The following is a 21,155-nucleotide window of genomic DNA, read 5'->3' on the forward strand; positions in this document are numbered from 1 at the left end:
GAGAACAACTATCCACTGGAATGACCACTGTGCATGAAAGGGTTAAAATGCAAGATTTAAAATCCCAGATAGGTGTCTGATAGGATTTCATTGGGAATAGTTTAAATATGTGTGCTGTAGTGCAACTGAAGACAGGCCAAAGTCCAGAAAACGCCCTAAACTGTCCTTTTACGCATGATGCAGCCCAGTGTTTTACACTTCCAGCTGAAGAAGGCTCCACACTTCCATTTAAATGCAATTTGAATCTTTTAAAGGCTGTGTCTTGGTGGTTTCATGACTATTATTAACACATATGAGACGTTTTTATTACATATTTTTCGCTTTTACTCCAAAACGTCTGCAGCAAAATCCCCGTTTTGCCAAATCTGTTGCTTTTTTCTTTCCCATTGCGGACGCGCATGGAAGCCCATAGCTGCAGAACCAGAAGGCCTACACCAGTTCAAAGCACGCACATCTCCTCCCTGTTGTCTCCCTATCTCTGCCATCTTGCAGGTAAAACTTGCCAGGGGTCTCGGGGGTGGGGTGGTGGGGCTGAGAAAGTGGCCAGAACCCTCCCACAGTGGGATGTTTTCTCTCTTGCTGCACTCCGGGGCTGGTTTCTATTCAAATGTGGGTCAGGGGTGAGGAAGCCTAACGTCATAAGCTTGCAACATGGCGTCCCGAAGGCTGTGAGATGAGCAAGAGGATGGTAAAGAACGCTTGAGAACGATCCTACCAATGAATTAAGGTATGTGAAGTCTTTTTCTGTCGTTGATGTGCTCGGGGAGTGCGTCGTCGGGGCTGCTTTCATGTGCGTTTTTCGAACGGGTCGCGTTTGTCCCGGTTTGCTGCAAGGATCGTCGGGCTTTCGGCGTTACGGTGGTGGTGTTTTTTTCCACGGCGTGCCAACAAAAAGGGGGCTGCGCTGCTGGTGCCTCTTCTTCTTCTTCTTGCTCTTCCAGATCTGTACTTGTCCAAACCCGTGAATCTCTTCTGTTTTGCGGCTCCTGCGTCCAAACCTCGGCCAAATGTGACCTCGCTTTTGGGGGAAATGGAGTGTTTATTTTGGCGTCGTGGTCTTGGAGAGATGCCCTACTGTAGGACCCAACAGTCACCAGGCTGGCAGAGCACATTAGGCAACAGAAAAGGATCCGCTGCAGCACTTCATAGAAATACTGAGATGTTTCCCCAAAATCGCGTCTTTTCTCGTCTTTTGTTGTAACGCGTCTCATGTGAACTGTTGCTAAAACGTATCGTCATGAGCTGTGGCTTTCAATGAAATCGATTGCTGTCATGTATCAGTGTTTTTCTCCCAAAAGCAGCACACTGCAGGAAATTGGAAATGAAATAAGGCTCGTTTTTGGAATTTTACGCACGGGTTTTGCGCAGTCTTGTTAATTAAACATCTAATGATAGCTCAGGCGTAACCTGGATGGGTGGTAGGTGGGCTCCATCTGAACGCACATCGACCATCTTTGTGATCGGATATGCAGTGGGTGGAAGGTTGCAATGTGATCCAAAACTGCTGTGCATTACAGGTTTTTGCATGTATGTGTGAGCTTGTGTCTATAGATGGAAAAAAAACCCATCATCATCATCATCATCATCATCAGTATTAGTTTTGCAGTGTAATGGTTAACCCTTTCATGCATGAATTATGAGAACCTTAATGGGTCAAAACACAGTAATGTCCCGTCAGAGAGCGAAGTTTAATTGATTGCCATTCCAACATTTATTTCAATATAAAGTAGCTCCTTGTTTTGGATAATCCCTTATGGTCCAATTAAAGCAAAAAATGAATTTAAAAGTAAAATTGTGGGTCAAATTGTCTCTAAAATGTCCCTTCAGAGAGATTTTGAAAACCGTTTTTTGACCCTAATCAAGATATTTATCCTGAGTGTTTTTATTCCTCTTTAAGCATGAAAAAAACAATGAGATTGAAAAAAAATTTTTTTCTGAACTTATTTTTCATGGAGTTGCAAAAATATTCACTCAGCTAGACACCATGCATTTAATTTTTGAAGCAAAGGAACATGTATTTACTGATACACCGTGTGAAAAGTATGAAATAAATTTTTTAAATGCTGCTAATCTGGTGTTTTGTCACATTTTAACATACTCTAATATTAGTTATTATTCATTTTATGGAGATAATATGCAAAAAAAACACCTCTTTGTTTAAGAAAAATGGTTAATTACAGTCTATTAACAATAACAAACAATTGATTTACACTCAAACATGTTACTGTAGATCAGACTTATCAAGAACAGCAAAGTTACAGTAATGGTATGAATGTCAGTGTATGGGATGATGCATAAGCCACAACTGTGTTGGCTGGTATGGAACTAAAACAGCAAAACCCATGAATATACAAGAGAACAGCTGTAGAATATCTGTCCACTGTAGTGACCACTGTGGATGAAAGGGTTAAAGTCCAATCCAGGGCCGTTGTGCTGCTAAATAAAACAATGCTCAGGTGTGAAGGTAGCTCCGGCTTCTTCTGGGTGATTAAGTGTTGTTAAAAGTACCAAGGGCCATGGAGATAATAAGACGCAGGAATGTCAGTAATGTGGATTCCCTTCCCTTGACTGTCTTTTGTAAGCTTTTTTTCCTCCTTTTTAGTTAAAACCTCTTCAGTGCACAGACAAGGTGCACTTTCAGAGAAGACAGTGTAGGTTTGATGTGTCTGAGATGATACAGGGGGATCTTAAATACCTCTGACATTGTTTTTATGTTAAAGTGCTCCTCCTTGAACACAAGAGCTTGTCTGTAAAATGCATATTTAAAGTTTTAGCCACAAGGTTTGTCCAGGCTGTGTTTTGCTCTTTTCACCCCAACCACAAGATTCCATTCCATTCATAGCTTTATCCTAAATGCTGAGACATTTCTAGATGCTTATTTCTGTAGGGGTTCTTGTCATTTTCCTTCCCAAACTGCCTCTCCTGTTCAGAGCTTCATATTACTGAAGATTTAAGGGCTGTATCTTTCTGGTTACACCCAGATGGTGCGTGTACTTGCTCACAAAGCTGACTTGTGCTGCTAGATATTTAAGATGAAAGTCAAATGATGTCCAAGGTTCCATAAGGTGCATTCAAATTCATTTAAACTGTCTGCATAATCTAATTTGTTTGCTCTGAGAAAAGATGGGATAAAGTTCATACATGTGTTGCCTCGGGTAGTCGACGATGACAGAGCTTCATCTGTAACAGAAGTAAAGTTTGCACATGGGATCATTTTAGAGTGAGTGAAGAGAACAAGCAATTATTGAACACTCAAATGGCAGACGACATGAAACTTTAATTTATGGTGTAGTGGAATCTGTTGTCACCCTGAGTCTTATGGCTGATATTCCAAGATAAAGCTACAGATAATTTATGAATAATTGAGGCCATCATTAATCCAACTGATCAGTGTGGCTTTTTCATTAATTGCTATGGACTATAAAAGTGGGGCCTACAGGGTAATTTGAGGCCTATGTGTGTATGGGCCTCATGATCCTCATGATGTGTTGGTTGGACTTGCTTCATCCTACTTGTTCGTTCCCCTTCCTACACAAACATACACAGACATACGCTGGGTATGTTGTGCTCATGGCTTACAGTGGGGTGTGTGTGGGCAGCAGTAAGAAGGCTGCTTAGGCTATATGTTCTGCTGACATGTTGGATGAGGACTTATAGATTGTGCTGGGCTGTTGTATCCATAAAGATCTCACAGACTGACCACAATGTTCTGTTCCATGCTGATCATTCGAGGGCACTTTGTTTAGTTCAGTGGCAAAACCACCTCAGGGCAGGGTTGTTGTTCTTGAAGAAGAAACGGTCTGTGGAATGTAGTGCTGATAGCCAGAAGGTTATGCAGTGTTTAAAGGCTGCAGGAGGAGGAGGGGGAGAAGAGGAAGGAGGAGGAGGGTGGGGGTGGCAGCAGCAGCAGCTCTGTAAAACCTTGGACCATGCAGGATCTCTTTCCTTACCCAACATGCCCTCTGTCTTTGGCCAAAGCATTAGGCAGCGGGTCATGTGTGTTTGCTGTGGCTTTTCTTTACGAGGGGTTTTATCTCATCAACAAAGTTCATTCTTCCAACACAGAGGTCACTTATCATACCAATCAAATGTTACAAGGGAGGGCAGTGGTTGATGACTTCAACTTGTGTTGAGGGCACACAATCACATACTGTATGTGTCGGTGCCAGTAGCAAAACAGCTTTTCTCATAGTTTCAACAACATTCTTAGTTTTTATTTAATTTCCACAGAGTGGATGCCTCCAGTGTGTCACAGAAAACCTCACAACAATAAGTACCAAGTTAGAGTAAGCCCATTTATAGTGGTTAAAGTTTTAGGGTTTTTATTCAATGATAAAATTGTTAAATTCTTAAGATTTATATTTTAGAAATATCAGGAATTTAGTTGCTCACGTTAGGGATTTTTGTTCAGGACCAGTACAGATTATTATTAATCAAGGAGATTGATTAACAGTATTTAGAACCAATATACATTTCCATTGAAATGTTTGTCACAAAATAGTTATTTTAAGCTCTGTAATATTTTAATAGTATTTATCAGTGGTTTTCACATGGAACTAGAGGGATCATAAATATGTATGTGTACCTGAATGGTCTTTCTTCATATGAGCGTTCTCAGCCTGTTAATGGACACATCCAACCCCTCAGACAGTGCTGTGGGCTGGACATTGCATGAGACCAATTCTTTTGTTTTCTTGTCCATAATTGAAAAAATATGAATATGGCATCTGATAATTAGTCTATACCTGTCTTACATATAGATTAAATAATACATTTATCATATTTGTTACTTTAACTGCCTTTCTGAGTAGATATTCCCAAACATCGGGTACAGATTGGCTGCTTAAGTTTTTGCTGTTGGGCGATATTTGTAGAACTTTGCTCTGATAGAAGCTCATGACTAATATTAGGCTTCTCAACTGGAATTACTGACTCAGTAAATAAAATATTAGCTTACAAATCACTCCTGAATAGATTTTGTCCAGTTATTTTCTTTGACAAATTAATTAAGGTATTTATTACTTAGACTTGAGTGTGATGAGGGAGTGATATTGGCTGTCTGCTATTTCCAGCTCCAAACAATTATCATCATAGTGGCCTTTAAAAATCCACTAAGATTTGACCTCATGTGTCAAGTCAATAAAGTGTTATCCAAACTGGGTTAATACAAAAAAATATGTTCACTGAGCTTTCACTGTGTTGCTGCTCAAGGGTCACATAAATCCCAGTAATAATGTTTTTGTATAAAATCCTTGAAATATTTCCAATAAGAAGACTACTCTTCATTCTAACATTGGACTCCTGTGTGTGATACAGTCCTCTGTCTGCGTACTGACGGTGCTTTTATTGCACAAACACTTACACACACTTTGTGCCATTCTGAAAACCTGCGCTTTGCCTCGTCTTGCCTGGATGTGTAATGTGACATCCTGTTTATAGTGTTGTAACATGCTGTTTAAAATGATGACACACAGTGGTCTAATGCCATGAATTAGGTTGGCTAATGTGGAACATGACTGTAGTTCATAATGTATATATGAGTGAATCCAGGTTAGGCTGCTACACCCAGACACTGAGCACAAGGAATCAAAGGAGCAGAGTAATAGGAGTGGTAGAAAACATCCATACACTGGTCTATCTTCATCTTGTGTTTTGTGATACTCTATTATTATTATTATTATTATTATTATTAAATAAATACACAGTTCATTCAGTATTGTGCTTGTAGTCCCAATTGTTCTGTTTTGTGTATGGCTGCAATAATTAGTAAATCGATCAATTATCTTTTGACTATTAATATCATAATTCTTTGACTTTATTTTCTGAATGTGAATATTTTTTTGGTAGCTTTCCTCTCACATGACAGAGCGCTGAAAATATTTTGGGTAGTGGACATCATCAGGGGGCACTGGGGAACAATGATTGACATTTTTCACAATTTTATAGACTAAACAACTAAGCCATTAATCAAGAAAATAATCAGTAATGACAATAATCAATAGTTGTAGCCCTTCTTTTCCAATTTATGTGTATATGTTTGTCATTTTAATAAGGCCGTTTTTTTATAATTATACTCAAAAAATCACACTATATTCCCTTGTTGATGGCATTATATGTTCAAAACTATATCGTGATACATATACATTACCAGATTCTTGCTGTGTTATGTTGTGATACAGTAAATGTTATTTGCTGTAGTTATGACTGTAGCCTGTTGTTTGGTCTGTGGATGGTGTGCACAGAATAAGACTGTTTGACTCAGGACCTGTTGTGATGTAGGTAGCAAGGTTTCATCATCACAGAATCTGGCTCTGGCCTTAATGTAAACATTTAAAGAGATTCTGACACAGATGTTTTTGTTTATTTTTTAATAAAACTCCTCAGAAATCCCACAGAACAGTGTGTGTCTTTGGCCTTAGCTTTGGTATTCATCTTGTTGCATGTGTGAATGAGACAGAGATGGAGAGAGCCTTGGCTTTTCTTCCCTTTGCTGCACGGTGCTGGCACATCTGGGGTGTGCAGCAGCCATCGGCCCCCTCCTGTGATGAAATGGACGGGGCTCTTTTCATTCCACTGCACCCTGGGCAGGACTTGTTTGTCTGCAACATGGCTGAACTGCCTGACAGAAAATGAGTCTTAATTGGACGGGCTTTCCCCAGACTGCAGCAGGGATACTGTAATTTCCACTTCATCCATGTAACAATAGGGTCACGCACCTGTTCAGCAGCATTTGAGTCCAAAGCATTCTGCACAACTGAACATCTGAGACAGGCTGGATCACATCTGAACACTTGTCTGGTTTAACATTTGTCCTCAACTGTTCCTGCATTCATGTACTTGTAACTTACCTGGTTGTTGTTGACATAACATACCAACATAATTACTTAAAAACATATTGTGTAACATTTCTATATTAAATTTTCTAATGATAATTACCCTCATGTTACATATTTGTCTACTTGTGTACACAATATATCAAATTGTTAGCCTTATAGCACAGTTGCTTGTCATATTTTTTTTCAGGTCATAGTCAGTGATGCAAAATGAAGCAGCAGTTTTAAGAGAGTAAAGTTGCGCAGATATCACAATTTAGCCAATAATGTGACTTAGGCATTTTATTTTTTATTTAACCTTTAATTAACCAGGAAGTCCCTTGAGATGAAATCTCTTTTTTGAGGGAGACCAGACCAAGAGGCACATCAGTACAATACAATTACACTATGAGGTTAACGAAATGTTTCCAACAGTGTTTAAACCTTGAGATCTACGTTATTCGATGTAACATCCTGTTTCCTGTCAATGGCGTCATAGCCCCCTTATTGGGAAACACACTTAACACAGTGGCTAATGCTACTTGCAGCTGTATCATAGATGTGATGTAAATATAACTTTTAGTACATTACCTTATGTATATGCACACTCCACCACTTCATAATACTATTTACCATATTTACAACCATGACTGGATAAAGAGATGCTTAGCTGCACAAAATACATGTTATGCATTTAATATAGCCTAGTACTTTAATGCGTAAGGTCGTAATTATTTACCTGGTTTCTGTTAATCACAGAGTAGCTTCTAACTAGAGGTCAACCGGTATGGGACTTTCTAAGGCCAATGCCAGTTTTCCCAAAAAAATTTGGTCCGCCGATATCTACAGCCACTTTTTGAGGCATATATTTAAGGCTGTTTTTTTAATTTATTAATTAATTTATTTATTTTAAAAAAGCACGTTGACCGTAAAATACAATTGAAACTCCAATAATTAAGATTTTTATATAGCAATATAAATTAAATTATTAATACCTGTACACATAGTACTCTTTTAACATTTATTGATCTTCAAGTGCTGCTCACACAGGTATCTGATCAAGTATCTTATAACATTTTTACTACTGATCAAATATCACATTGAAATATCTTTCCAAAAACAATGAAGACCGTTGGCTGATATTGAAAAAAAGTCAATATATCGGCCAGCCGATATATGGTCTACCTCATCTTGTTACAAAAAGAGATGGTGGATTAGATGTCAAGGTGTTTTATTTGTGTGAATTAAACCAACATCAAGTGCAGAAACTATAGCTAGGAAAACAGTGAAGCAGTGTGACAAACCTCTGAACAAAGCCAGCAGCATCTGAGGAAATTCTCCTGTGTGACGGTAACATTTTTCAGTATTGGGATGAAGTTATGATTGGCAAAGTGATAGCAATTAATGTGAGGGGAGATGACTGCTAGTTGGGGCCTCATCTGACTGGTCTGATGCTATTCATCGTATTTCAGGCAGTTTTATTTGGCAATGCATTTACCATACATTATCACAGTAACAATAAAAATTTATGTATGTGTGTGTGTGTATATATATATATATATATATATATATGTATATGTATATATATATATATATATATATATATAAATATATATAAATAAATAAAAATCAGTCAGGTCTCTATAACGGAGGCTAAGTACTAAATCAACTTCCTTTCACTTTATGGATCATTCCAAACAAATTAAAAAAGCAGTGTAGTCCATCACTAGGCCTAATGCACAGAAATTAAGTGCAGGTTAAAAATGTTATAGGATATAATTCTGTACTAGATTACTCCACTGCATGTAAACCCATCCAACTTCTTGCCTTAACGTGATTCAGGCGAATCTGTAGTTTCCCTAAGAGCTTTTCAATACGGTGAGTGTGCAGCACCTTTATTCATATTAAAAAGCTGATAAGATCTCTTTCATAGTCTATAGTTTATTGCATCTTTTGATGCAGGATATATTACACAGGTGTAAAGGAGCGCACAGACTGAGCAGCCCAAAAGCACATCTGTTCTTTTTGATCCCCTGGACTCCATTCATTGTGTTGTATTGTGAGAGGACAGGGCTGAAACTCCTGATAATTGCTGTACCCACGAGCCCTGCATCAATCTCACCCATTGCAGCAGAGAGTCAGCCATGTTGAAATGGCTCTGAGGTGGTTTGCTCGGTGTTTGTATTTCAAACTGGCTTTGTACCATCCCCCCCTAGCCCCTCCCCCACTCCCTCTGCCCACCAGCATGTACTCTCTGGGTGCTGGTGTGTTCTCTGTGTGTGTGTGTGTGTGCGCGCGCGCGTGTGTGTGTGTGTGCGCGCGCACGTGCATGTGTCTAAGTGTACAGTCTCTTGAGTGTGTGCACACTGCAAGGCCTTTTGCTCGTGCTGAGATTGCCTCTCTTTGTCAGTCTTTACCTGCACATCTGTCTCTTCCTGGCCATGTACAAAGTCATTTCTGTATAATGTTCAAAGGGCTCTGAGAGGGAAAACAATCCCAGTGTAAAACATCAGTGGAATATGTTTTAAAAAACCTCCTCAGTCTTGTTTTCTATTGGTTGTTGGTGGATGACCTTTCAGCCAGTAGGGTGTGTTTTGTTATTGCGCCACAGGACTTTGCCTCACCTCTGCCCTCTTCTCCTGGCTCTCCAACCCTCTGTTGAGGAGATTAGTGCCACAGCCCACCGCTCCCCTCACTCACCTTCGCAGCATGAACACTCCGGCTCTGAAGGGTTTTACTAGCACGCTGTTTAATCCATAAACTCCTTGGCAATGGGAAGCATCGACAGGCAGCTGTAAATGAAGTCAAACCAGATCATCCAGGTCTCTGGTGCAACCGGCTTAATTTAAGCAACAGTGACATTAATTCACTGCTGGGAGCATTTTGGAACTAGTGTGTTCTCAAACTCACACAGATAGATTATTATGTAAGGAAGCCACTTTTCTCAAAATCATGTTTGAGATACTAAGTCATTGTTTCAAGATGATCTTAATTTAAGGGCCATCGTCATTATTTTGGAATACCAAAGTTTTAAACTCTTCTCATTACCTCCACCAGGAGGTATTGTGATCACTTTGGTTTGTGTGTTTGTTTGTTTGCGTGTTTGTTTGTTAGCAACTTTACAGGAAAACTATTACAACCATCTTTACCAAATTTCACCCACAGATAGGCCTAGGCCCTGGGATGAACCTATTAAATTTTGGGCCAAATAGGCCAAAATTCAAGGTCACAGCAAGGTCACAAAATCTCAAATTTTCCTATCTCTCATCATTGAGCAATTTTCGAAAATTCATAAAAAATTCTAAACTACTCCGATTAGCCTCCAATTTGATCCACCTGTAGCTTATAACAATATCTTGTATCTGGCACAAAATTGTCCACATCCACTGTAGAACGTGGACTCTGTGGACATTTCCATTTAACATTGAAAATCCCATTTACGACACATTTTTCATTATAACTCAACAAATATTGATTGGAATTTAATCAAATGTGACATACACATGACTGGTACCAAGCTTCAACTTTTTCTGCTGTATGGAACAACCTTGAAACTGTTTCATTTAAAAAGAAATTGTCGATCCACACATGCACACCATTTCGGGTGCTTGGCGGAGGTTTGCGTTCTCTGAACGCTTGTTATTTTAAGCTATTGAGTGACTATTTCAACACACTAAGTCATTATTGCACAATTACTAGTATTTCAAAGTATTGAGTCATACAGATGTGATGGCTTCAAGATTAAATCATGTAGAAAGAAGTCTGTTGCAAGATACCAAGCCTGTATTCCTTTGAGATACTTTCATGTCATTCTGAGATACTAAGTCACTATTTTGAGATACAAAGTCATTATTTTGACTTGCATTGACTTTTTTCATCACATTGTGGTAAATGGACTTCCATAATCCTGGTCCTGTGCGTATAAACATTCCTCTCCACTTGTCTCTTCATCAGTCAGCTCCTGAAACTAGTCAAGGTTGAAGCTAAGCAGTAGTCCACTGTATAGTTTAGAAAATGAGGTCCTTCTATCATTAAGCAACAGAAAAGGTTAGCACTGCAGGCAAGGTAAGCTGATCCTTGTGTCTGTGCTTGAAGGGCAACATCTCGCTAGTCTCCAGTCCAAGCCAGGCCTGGCTCAGATTGGTATGTGGTGCCATATTTGGTCAGAGAATGTCTTGTTTCTCAAGGGTCAATAATTCATTACAGCCCTCCTGGCTAGCTATCTTGCCATCTCTCAACCTTTCTGCCAGGTCGCACAGGCCTTTGCAGAGAGCTTAATGACACAGGGAGTGCTGCTCACGCTGCATAGGCTACCACTATACTATGTAAACTTACCACTACAATAATAGAATTATAGACAACACCACTCTGGAAGGGTCATTTGTCAAATATTGAATTAATCCCCAGGCTCATGCTGTAGTTATTATGTTACTTCATCAGGCTGCAACTCTATCATAGCACAGTAACACATGTGGTGCTGAACAGTTTTGGGGTGGAATTAGTTGCAGGTTGTTTAATGAAATCACAAAATGATCTGTAATTTCTTACATTTACTGAAAGAAAACTTGTATAATACATTTTCATTTACTATTGAAAATATGGGGAAATTGCAAAGAAGGTACATCCAAATATATTCTTTTTAGTAAAAAAAAAAAAAAAAAAAAGGTTAAAAACAGTTTAAGGTTTAAGTTTTAGGACATTTCAGCTTTCAGCTATTTTCCACATTTGAGAAGTAACTATAAAGTAAAATAACAACACATTACGTCAGAGGTTCAATATGCAAGATTCGTGTGTACTTGTGTTCTTCTGGGACCTGTTAATAGTGCTTTTTAAGCCACTACTTTAATTTGAACACTTACAGTTTTATGGAAAAAAAAAATTGAGTAGCTTTGCTGATACTAAATGATTCCATTTCTAAGCCAACAGTAAATACTTTTGTACACTGCTGCATTATGGGAGCTGAAAAGAGGTACTGAAGAACTCAGGAGTGAGAAAAAACCCAGCATCTTTCTACATTGGAATGAATGAACAGGCAGTTACAGCCATTGTCTTAGAAATGCAGTTGGATAATGTTAAACAAATGGCTCACTTCCAGCACAAAACAGACTCTGATGCAAAGTTCATATCGAAGCTTACAGTTACTAATCAACATGCTGGTGTTTACAGTTATTTTATTATTACTTACTATATTCAGTTTTGACTACTGTGTGTCTGTGTTATTGTTAGCTTTCCTATAGTGCCCAACATTTGGTGAGCAAAAAATAATTAAATATTTACAGTAGGGATTACATTTCTAACTGCAGAGTTACATTTCCAGTGTAATCTTCCCAACACTGGTATTGAACATATTCATGTGAACTGGAAAGAGCAGTTCACAGATGGATCTGCCATGATGGTGCAGGCCTATCTGTCCCCTGTGGTATTAAGACTGTTTTCCTGGGCAGCACCATTGGAAGGGGAGCTGGGCCTACACGTGTCCCACCCTAGCTGCATATAGATCAGCCGTAATCCATTAGCAGCTCCCTGGAATCCAGCCGGCACAGCACAGCACCAGAGGGGCCGGAGGGGTGGGTGGGTGACTGAGAGAGAGAGAGAGAGAGAGAGAGAGGGAGGGGGGCAAGGGATGAGAAGAGGAAGGGGTGGGGGAGGGCTCTTTTTTTTTCCTCCCTAGCTAGCTTCTCTAGACCGAGCCCAGCCCCCTTTTATGTTGGTCTGCTGGTGGAAAAGCCTCTTGAATCCCTCCATAAAGCCTGCAGAGGTGTGTGCGTGTGTGTGTGTGTGTGTGTGTGTGTGTGTGTGTGTGTGTGTGTGTGTGTGCGCGCGCACACAAAGAGAGAGAGACCTGACTGATATATGGCTTCCTGGCTGGCATCATAGTAGAGGCCCTCTTTCTTAGCGCTCTTCTCCATTACCACTCACAGGGGTTGAGTGGCGTGCAGCGCCGTGGCAGAATCTGTGATTAACTGCAGATCTGGTTTGTGTATTCCGGAACAGCTCATTATGTTTCACGTTGGGGGTGGAGGGTGGAAGGGGAACGGTGAACTGTTCCTCAGGATGTGTCTGTGTGCCCGGTGAGAGGCTGGTGAGGGGTGGGGAGGATACAGAGCAAAGAGGAGAAAGACGGGGGAGGGGAAGAGCAGGACTAGAAGTGTCACTGCAAAGGAGGCAAGCCCAGGCCTGGACCTGAGAGTAATGATCACTCCAGTTGATTGTATCAGGCAGCCTGACTGTTTCAACTGAGCCTGCTTTGATGGCTCAGCCAGCAGTCTTTAGCTGACATTTGTCACCCTGTTCTTGTAGGGTGTGTAGATGAGCTTTTCATAGACCATAACTTCCAAATTCCATCATATTTTCATTGGAGGCATCATTTATGTTCTGATTATACAGCAGATTAGTTGACTTCTTTAGAAATAAAGGTATTGTTGGCAACATTTTCACATTAAAATATCTCAAAATGATTATGCCTGTGTCGCATATTTTGCTGATTTGTGAACTTTATTCATTTGGTCAGTTGTTAATGGTCGTATCACAGAGGAACGGAGTAAACATTACATTATAACATATACTTAACTCGCATCTGTCCTCTGTGAATGAAACATGAGAGAAGTGATTGATCAGTATTGTGCAAAAAAGGTGAAACATGAATGACTTTTCAGATAATATATTAACGTTTCATCCACATTACATTTAGTGGCATCATTATTTAACTCATCTCATATATTCTCCTTGAGTCACATCAGCTGGATTTACTTCTGCAAAGGGTGTGACAACAATTCCCATGATTCCACATTACTTCATGACTCATCAATCTACATCTTTTGTTATTGTTTTAACTGAGAGATATCCCTAGTGAGCAGAAAAGGCATACTGTGTATTTAAGTAATTATATAAAGACCTCAAGGTTTTCATAATGTCATTTAGAAGATTAAGCTGCAATATGTTATTTTGCTTTAAATATCTTAATTCCATTTAATGATGCAGGATTATAACTAATTAATAAATCAACAGCAGTTCTTTAATGTCCAATCAATGCATATATACAAAAAAAAAGGGTTTTAAACTTAGCTTGGGCCTCATGATGTATTTTAGAGATTAACTCTAAGCCTTGAAATAAACATTTACTCTAGTTTGAGCTTGGATGAATTGTAGTTCAGTGATGTCTTTACTACAGTAGTAAATGAATAGTTTTCAACTATTAAGCAAGTCACTGACTATACTGACAATAGTTTATTCAGAATCCCATAATTGTAGCTGCTTAATATCAATGTATGTATTATGTACAATACTGGGTTCATATTATTTATCTTTAGTGTACATCAAACAAGAAACATTTGGGTGTCATCTTGTGTTGTAAGAAAACACAGGCTGATCAGCATTGTATGTGTCAAATTAATAGTTGAATAATTGAGAAAATAACTAACCTTGAACATAATGATTACTTGCAGCCTCAGTTTTTACATTCCAGATTGTTGCTGTTGTTGTTGTCTATAGCTGTGACTAGGATCTGTGCCCTTCTTTTCAGTTGTATATTATGAAACATTTTTTCTATAAATCTCTAGGTTGGCACAGGGGTTAAAGTGTTACATTTTCTCATGTATTTACAGCTTGAGCCTTGCATTTCTCTGCATTATATACTGTGTAATCTCTTGTAATACAGTATGCCCTGCTGTGATCAGCAGCATTAAACACGTGTGTCCATTTTCCAAGCATGCCTGAGGTGGTAGGAACATGTTTAACACGAGTCCACAAAAGGCAGCACTACTTCAACTAAAACACATTACTGCTGTTGCATCATAAAGTAAATTGTCTCTCTCTTACAGCATTTAATTCATTTTTAAAAGTGTGATTGCGTTGCCAGTCTGACTGAAAGTACAGGGGGGGGGGGGGGTCTTTTCACTGGTTTCAGTATGTGATGTGACCATTCATGAGATTCATGTGCCCTATTTCCATAAATGAGGGCCTCTCCCTGGAGGATCAGGTGGTGCTGTCCTTGTCTCCGTGCCACACCCTCTCCCCCACTCTTCTGCCCTTGCTCCTGTGTAGTTTTACCTGCTCAGGTGTCACCTAATCCCTCCCCCCGGCCCTGCTGTGCCACCGACCCCCACCCCTAGACAATGGAGCTGGGCTGACATTACCATGACCTAATGGAGAGTAGAGTGAGCCGTTTCCAAAGAGGGCACCCCACCGAAACTAGAGTTACTCCACTGAGAGGAGGAGGAGGAGGAGGCACCTTAGAAAAGTAGTTACTTTACCTCTTTCGTCTTCTCCGCCCCTTTGGCTTTTGTGGCAGAACAGTGGCAATGTGTACAGTCAGAACCTGATCCATGCACAGCCGCAATTTGTGTAAAAAGGAAGATGAGAGCGAGGCAAGGGTTTCATTTTCTAAGATGCTGTATGATTATGTGGCAGAGTGTGGTAACGGTTTGCTGATTTTTAATAAGAGCTAAGAGTCTAGAATGATAAACTCACAGCATTTGTGATCTGTTGTACTGCCAAGCGTAGAGTAAAACTACAATATATCCTTGCTTTTCTGTGTACTTCATGTGAAAATATGTTTTATTCAGTGTCACAGCTTGTTCATTTGGGTGCCTTTTATGGGTATTGAAACATATTAATCAATGTAAAATACTGATCCCATAAAAATATATGAATCATACCATGTCACAGAATTGTAGTTTATAACAATATTAGTGGAATTTTGGTCACAGTGCATTACTATTTGCATGCCAACGTTTGCAACGGAGTAATCTAGTAGAGAGAAATTATGAATATATTTTAATTTCCAGCTACGATATGTGACCAGTTGCTTATGCAAGAAATGGTCAACTTACCATTTTATAGGCTGATTCATCTAATGTTAAGTTTATATTAGCTCATGTTACTTGTGATTATTTCACTAGAATGAAACCACTTATCTCGATAAATGAGTAATACAAAATCTGTAAAGATGATTTCTTTCTTAATTAACATTGTTTTTCATTGACAACTTCTATGATTTCATGCTACTTCAGTGTCTTTTTTACACTGTAATTTGGTATTTTTGTTTGTGATCACCCATAATGGCAGACATTACAAACAGTACGTAAGGACTCAAGGATATGTCAAAAATTAGGCTACATTGTGATTGTTTTGATAGATATAGCTATGGCACTACTTTTCACAAAGTCGATGCGAAGGGTCAGTGTTTCAAGCAGGAAAAGTTTTGAACCAACCATGTGCTTTTTGTTCCCTTATGTTGAGAATATGATTTGTATGCTGGGGCATCTCTGCAGCACCACAGTACTGAACTTATAAAGGTATATTGTGACACATCATACAGAACCTTTCAGCTCCTGCAATATTACATTTGGCCATGTTGTGATAATATTTCAATTAAGTACTACTGTGAACTTCAAGCAAAGGTTTTAGTGACAACCGTTGCTGTCACTTTCATGTCCATTTTCTTGGTCACATTTTTTAAATTCTCTTCTTTGTATACTGGTGTTGAACACTGGTTCTTGTTGGCTGCTGTCTGATGGTTTGTCTCTGGTGTAGAACTAACCCTTTCTTTCTTTTTGTTCTTCAGCTTCAGGTGGTGCTCGTGTAGGAAGAGAGAGAGAGCGAGAGTGAGCGAGAAGGACAGACGGAAGGTGGAAATGGAACTGCCAAATCATGCCAAACAACTGCTGCTGCAACTCAACCAACAGAGAGCCAAGGGCTTCCTGTGTGATGTTATCATCGTGGTGGAGAATGCTCTATTCCGTGCCCACAAGAACATCCTGGCAGCGAGCAGCATTTACTTCAAGTCTTTGGTCCTCCACGATAACCTCATTAACCTGGACACAGAGATGGTTAACCCCTCTGTGTTCAGACAAGTTCTGGACTTCATCTACACTGGGAAACTCCTGTCCTCAACAGACCAGAGCAGTGAGCAGAACTTCAGTGCCCTCTTAACCGCAGCTAGCTACCTCCAGCTCCATGACCTTGCTGCTCTGTGCAGAAAGAAGCTTAAGCGCAGTGGTGGGAAACCCCTGCCAGGTAAACCCTCCACTCCAGGTCCCCTTAGCCGCTTACGCCTCAACAACCAGCACCTTTCCTCTTCAACCCCCACTGGCTCCAATAACCACTATCCTCCCACCTCTTCCGACGCTGACCAGCCACAGCCAGATGAAGGCCTTCGGGACAAACTCTCAGATGATGAGATGTTTGTTGGCAGCTCTGGGAAGAATGGGAACGGGGGGAACGGAGGTAGTAATGGTAGCCTCAGCAGTGGAGGAAGTGCTGGGGAGCCAGACCTTGGGCTAGATCTGTCCAAGAAGAGCCCTCCCTCTGCGGGAACAGCCACTGATGCCCTCAGCCCACACAGCAACTCCCAAGAATCCCCCCAATCTGCCTCAGTATCCACAACCAACAGTGCCTCACTGGATGACTCCTCAACCACCCTACCAGGTGTAGACAACTGTGGCTCAGACCCCATGGAGGTCTCATCAAAAGCTGATGATGCTCAAAACCAGCCTGACGGCCCCCCGCCCCAGAAGAAAACCAGACAGGGTTCCCGAAAAAATGAATGGCCTAAGAAAGAGGCATCAGGGTTGAAGTCCGAGGATCATGACAGGCCTCTTGTTAACGGGGTAATTGTGGGTCCTAAAGATGGCCGGTCCTCAAGTGTTGGGGGCAATGGTAGCAGCTTTGTGTCAGACCAGTGTAAAGAAGAAGAAGAGGGAGGAGAGAACGGCCAGGACCACAGTGATGAGAGTGGGCAGAGTGATGGAGAGAGTGCAGGAGGTGGAGGAAATGGAGGGGGGCATCACAGCGCCAACTACGTGTACCGCCAGGAAGGTTTTGAGCCAGCATTTGGAGACAACCTCTATGTCTGCATTCCCTGTGGTAAGGGCTTTCCCAGTTCTGAACAGCTCAATGCTCATGTGGAGACGCACACTGAGGATGAGCTCTATATCAAAGAGGAGGGAGGGACCTTCGTGAAAGAGGAAGATGAGGAAGAGGCAGAGGACCTTTCAGCCACAGTGGGTCCCTCAAACTTTGGTTCGGAAACGCGTCCGTTCAAGTGCACAGTCTGCAGTAAGAGTTACAAAGACCCAGCAACGCTGAGACAACACGAAAAGAGCCACTGGCTGACCAGGCCCTTCCCCTGCAACATCTGTGGCAAAATGTTCACCCAGAGAGGCACCATGACACGCCACATGCGGAGCCACCTTGGCTTGAAACCGTTTGCATGTGAAGAGTGTGGCATGCGCTTCACACGCCAGTACCGCCTGACAGAGCACATGCGTGTCCACTCTGGTGAGAAGCCGTACGAATGCCAACTATGCGGGGGGAAGTTCACCCAGCAGCGCAACCTCATCAGTCACCTGAGAATGCACACCTCACCCTCTTAGAAATGCATCAAGCCAAAGAACTCTGGGAATAGAATAAAAACATTTCTCTACCTTTTTTTTTTTTTCATCTCAAAAGCAAAGAAACGCACATGTACACATTCACATGCAGACAGTTTTACATATAAGTCTAGTTTACGACGCCCTGGTTTAAGTGAATGATGTAGCTTTTAGCCACAGCGGGCTCTTGGTGACGGTGGGATCTTGTCGATGCAAGGATCATGTCATCATTTATACTGAGTGATGTCTGCTCACCTCTCAGGAGTTCAAGGGGAACAGTTTCCTCTTTTGTCTCTCTCCAAAGTCACGAAGCCATGGTGGAGTGGCACGACTTCTGGTCTGCGTTACAAGTCTGTTAAATGTGAATGTGGGTACTGATGTTAACGTCAAGCGCCCTCACCTCATAACCCCTCGGCAGCCTTCCTCTCTTTTTGTTTTTACCATTGAGTCGATTTGAGTTTCCCAGATTATTCCTTGAATGGCTAGCTTAAGAATCCCATCTGCACTCCAGTGCTACTTTGACCAAAAACCCGTGCAAGCAAACAAACAATACTGGCAATAATTCAGCAAAAAGTTTATTTTTACCCTGACAGCTTTATATCCTTTATTATGTTGGTGATGGGCATCTGTGTGTTAGAGGAGGGGTTACTGGGTTCGGGACCATCTCCTTGCTTTAAATAGAAAGCCCAGAGAAAAAGAAGGTTCCAAGTGGAATGACATTGGATCAAGTTTTACTTTTACAGACGACAAATACTCAAAGTCCTCTTCATGGTAGTATAGAGAGGATGTTCAATGTTTTCTTTTTTGCCTGCTTGTGCACCCAGGAGCGAATCCTGGTCGGAAAGATGAACCCCTTGAGGTACTTGTTTTACTTAAAGAACTTATAATGTTTCAGTGAATGTTTAAACTGGAAGGTCTTGGGATTTTTCTTGTCGAGGGGAGGGGATCTGGGATGGGGTGGGGTGGGAGGGGAGGGAAGAGGGCCTAGTTTATTTGGGGGAGGGGGAGGGGGGGTAAGGAGAGGGTGTTTTAGGCTGAACTGTATGTTCAGTGGGTACGTTTATTTTATTTTTTTTGTCTGTATAGCTTTCCTCCCCTCAGAAAAAGAAGTCTATTTCTATAGACTTGTGACCTCGCTACCTCTGATTACTCTTACAAACTCTATGTTGATTAGTTGAAAGTTCCTATGTAATTAATTGTAAAAAGTGTGTAGATTATGGTAACTTTTCACCTAATGCTTTAACCTGCCCATCTCTCAACACAGGTTTTTAATGCTCATAGATTTGACACATTAATATTGTTTTTAGCTGTTGTTTTTACTTGTCAAATATAGCTTTTCTGGGGAGCCCCTGCTCAATGTGGCCCCCACCTCAAAGTGTACTGTAGCTTCCTGCCTGGAGCAAATAGTGGTTAGTTAGTTAGTTAGTTTAGATGTATAGTGTTCCAAAGATCTTATGAATGTTGAGGAGAACAGAGCTAACTAACAAACATTGCTAGACATGTTCATAACCAAAGTTTTTTTTGTTTTTTTTGAAAAGATGTACTTAAGATATATAGCATACTAAATTATTTCACTTTTGATTTCTTTTTTGCTGTATAAAACAAATTATGAATTATATTCTAAATCCAGACAAAGAAATACACTCTTTTAATGGCCAATGACTCTGAGACTGAGGAAGGAAAGCTTGTGCTGATTGGTGGGCTGGTATAACATCAACTTTACCACGTAACAAAAAAGAAATAACGGTAAAGTTTAAAACATGTTCTTTGCTGAGCATGTTTTTGTTTCTTTTGATTTTTATCCAGAGTCGTTATCACTTTATATTCCCTGACTTTTTGAGAAACAGGACTTGATGACATTGTATGTGTTCTGTTCAGACCAAAAAAAACAAAAAGAAAAAAAAAGATAGGAATTATAATCAGATTTTTTTAATGTGAAGTTGCTTGTTAGCTTTTTTTTTTTTTTTTTTTTTTTTTTTTTTTTGAGCCAGACTTGTGAAAACTTGTAATAAGAAGGGAGACGATGCAGAGATGCACTGGACAGATGACAACTCATGGACCATATTCACACGGTGGCTATTCTCATCATGCTGAGGGTGTGAAGCTCAAATGCTGTAAGCAGTTTGAAGATGATGTCGTACTGCTGTGTTCAAGTTCTATTTAAAAAAAAAAAAAAAAAAAAAAAAAAAAGCAAAAATCAAAGACGGACACTACGTTAAAATACAAAAAACATTTGATGACCTGTTGGCTTCCCTCAGGCGACAGCTAACATTAGCATTCAGCCACTTTGGAATCAATAATTCATTTACAAAATGTTAAATGATGTGACAAGGAAAGCATTAATTACATGTGAAATATTTATGAACATCTCTTTAAGCTGCTGTTGTGTTTTCATCTGACCTCAGAATATTGTCACACAATGTTACTGTTAACCAGATGACTTCTAAGTAGAACACACATTTCTGTGTAACATTTACATCCAGCCAAGACAGTTAATGTTCTTTATCATTAATACATGAATATATTTAACTTTCAGGCATAAATAGAAACCTGTTGCGATTTCAGGATGAATTTACACCTTTCCTGTTGGATCGTATAACTAATAATGATGTTCAGTAGGAAGTGAATGAATGCAAATGTTAGCTGTTGTGAGTTTTCATTGCTTTGCTGGGAAATATTTAATGCTGGATTTTCTGTAAATTGCTTTAAAAAATTTTGGCTTTGTCAACTTTTTTTGCATTTCTAAGACTCGATTACAGCAATGTAATATTATCTTTTTCCTAGCAGCAGTGGAGCTTCTTGTCTCGAGTGTGACATAGTTGCCATGCAATATATCACAGATTGATGTTTTTTGTGAAATTCTCTGAAGCTTTACCTCATTATCGACTTGTCTGTTGAGTTTCACTGAAGCCTGCCCAGTGCATCTCCTCTTAAGAACAGTTACACTGTGGAGCATGAACCCTCACTACAA

At 40.2% G+C, this 21,155-nt stretch overlaps 1 protein-coding gene across 1 annotated transcript; it reads left to right on the forward strand.

Annotated features, from left to right (window-relative positions):
- Positions 1-613: 613 nt before the first annotated feature.
- Positions 614-19,120, forward strand: hic2 (hypermethylated in cancer 2). Its single transcript, XM_030144569.1, has 2 exons — positions 614-727; positions 16,378-19,120. The coding sequence occupies exon 2, from the start codon at positions 16,448-16,450 to the stop codon at positions 18,185-18,187; it is 1,740 nt and encodes a 579-aa protein (XP_030000429.1). The 5' UTR covers positions 614-727; positions 16,378-16,447; the 3' UTR covers positions 18,188-19,120.
- Positions 19,121-21,155: the final 2,035 nt, after the last annotated feature.

Source organism: Sphaeramia orbicularis, chromosome 9 (genome assembly GCF_902148855.1).
Source record: "Sphaeramia orbicularis chromosome 9, fSphaOr1.1, whole genome shotgun sequence".
NCBI lineage: Eukaryota > Metazoa > Chordata > Actinopteri > Kurtiformes > Apogonidae > Sphaeramia > Sphaeramia orbicularis.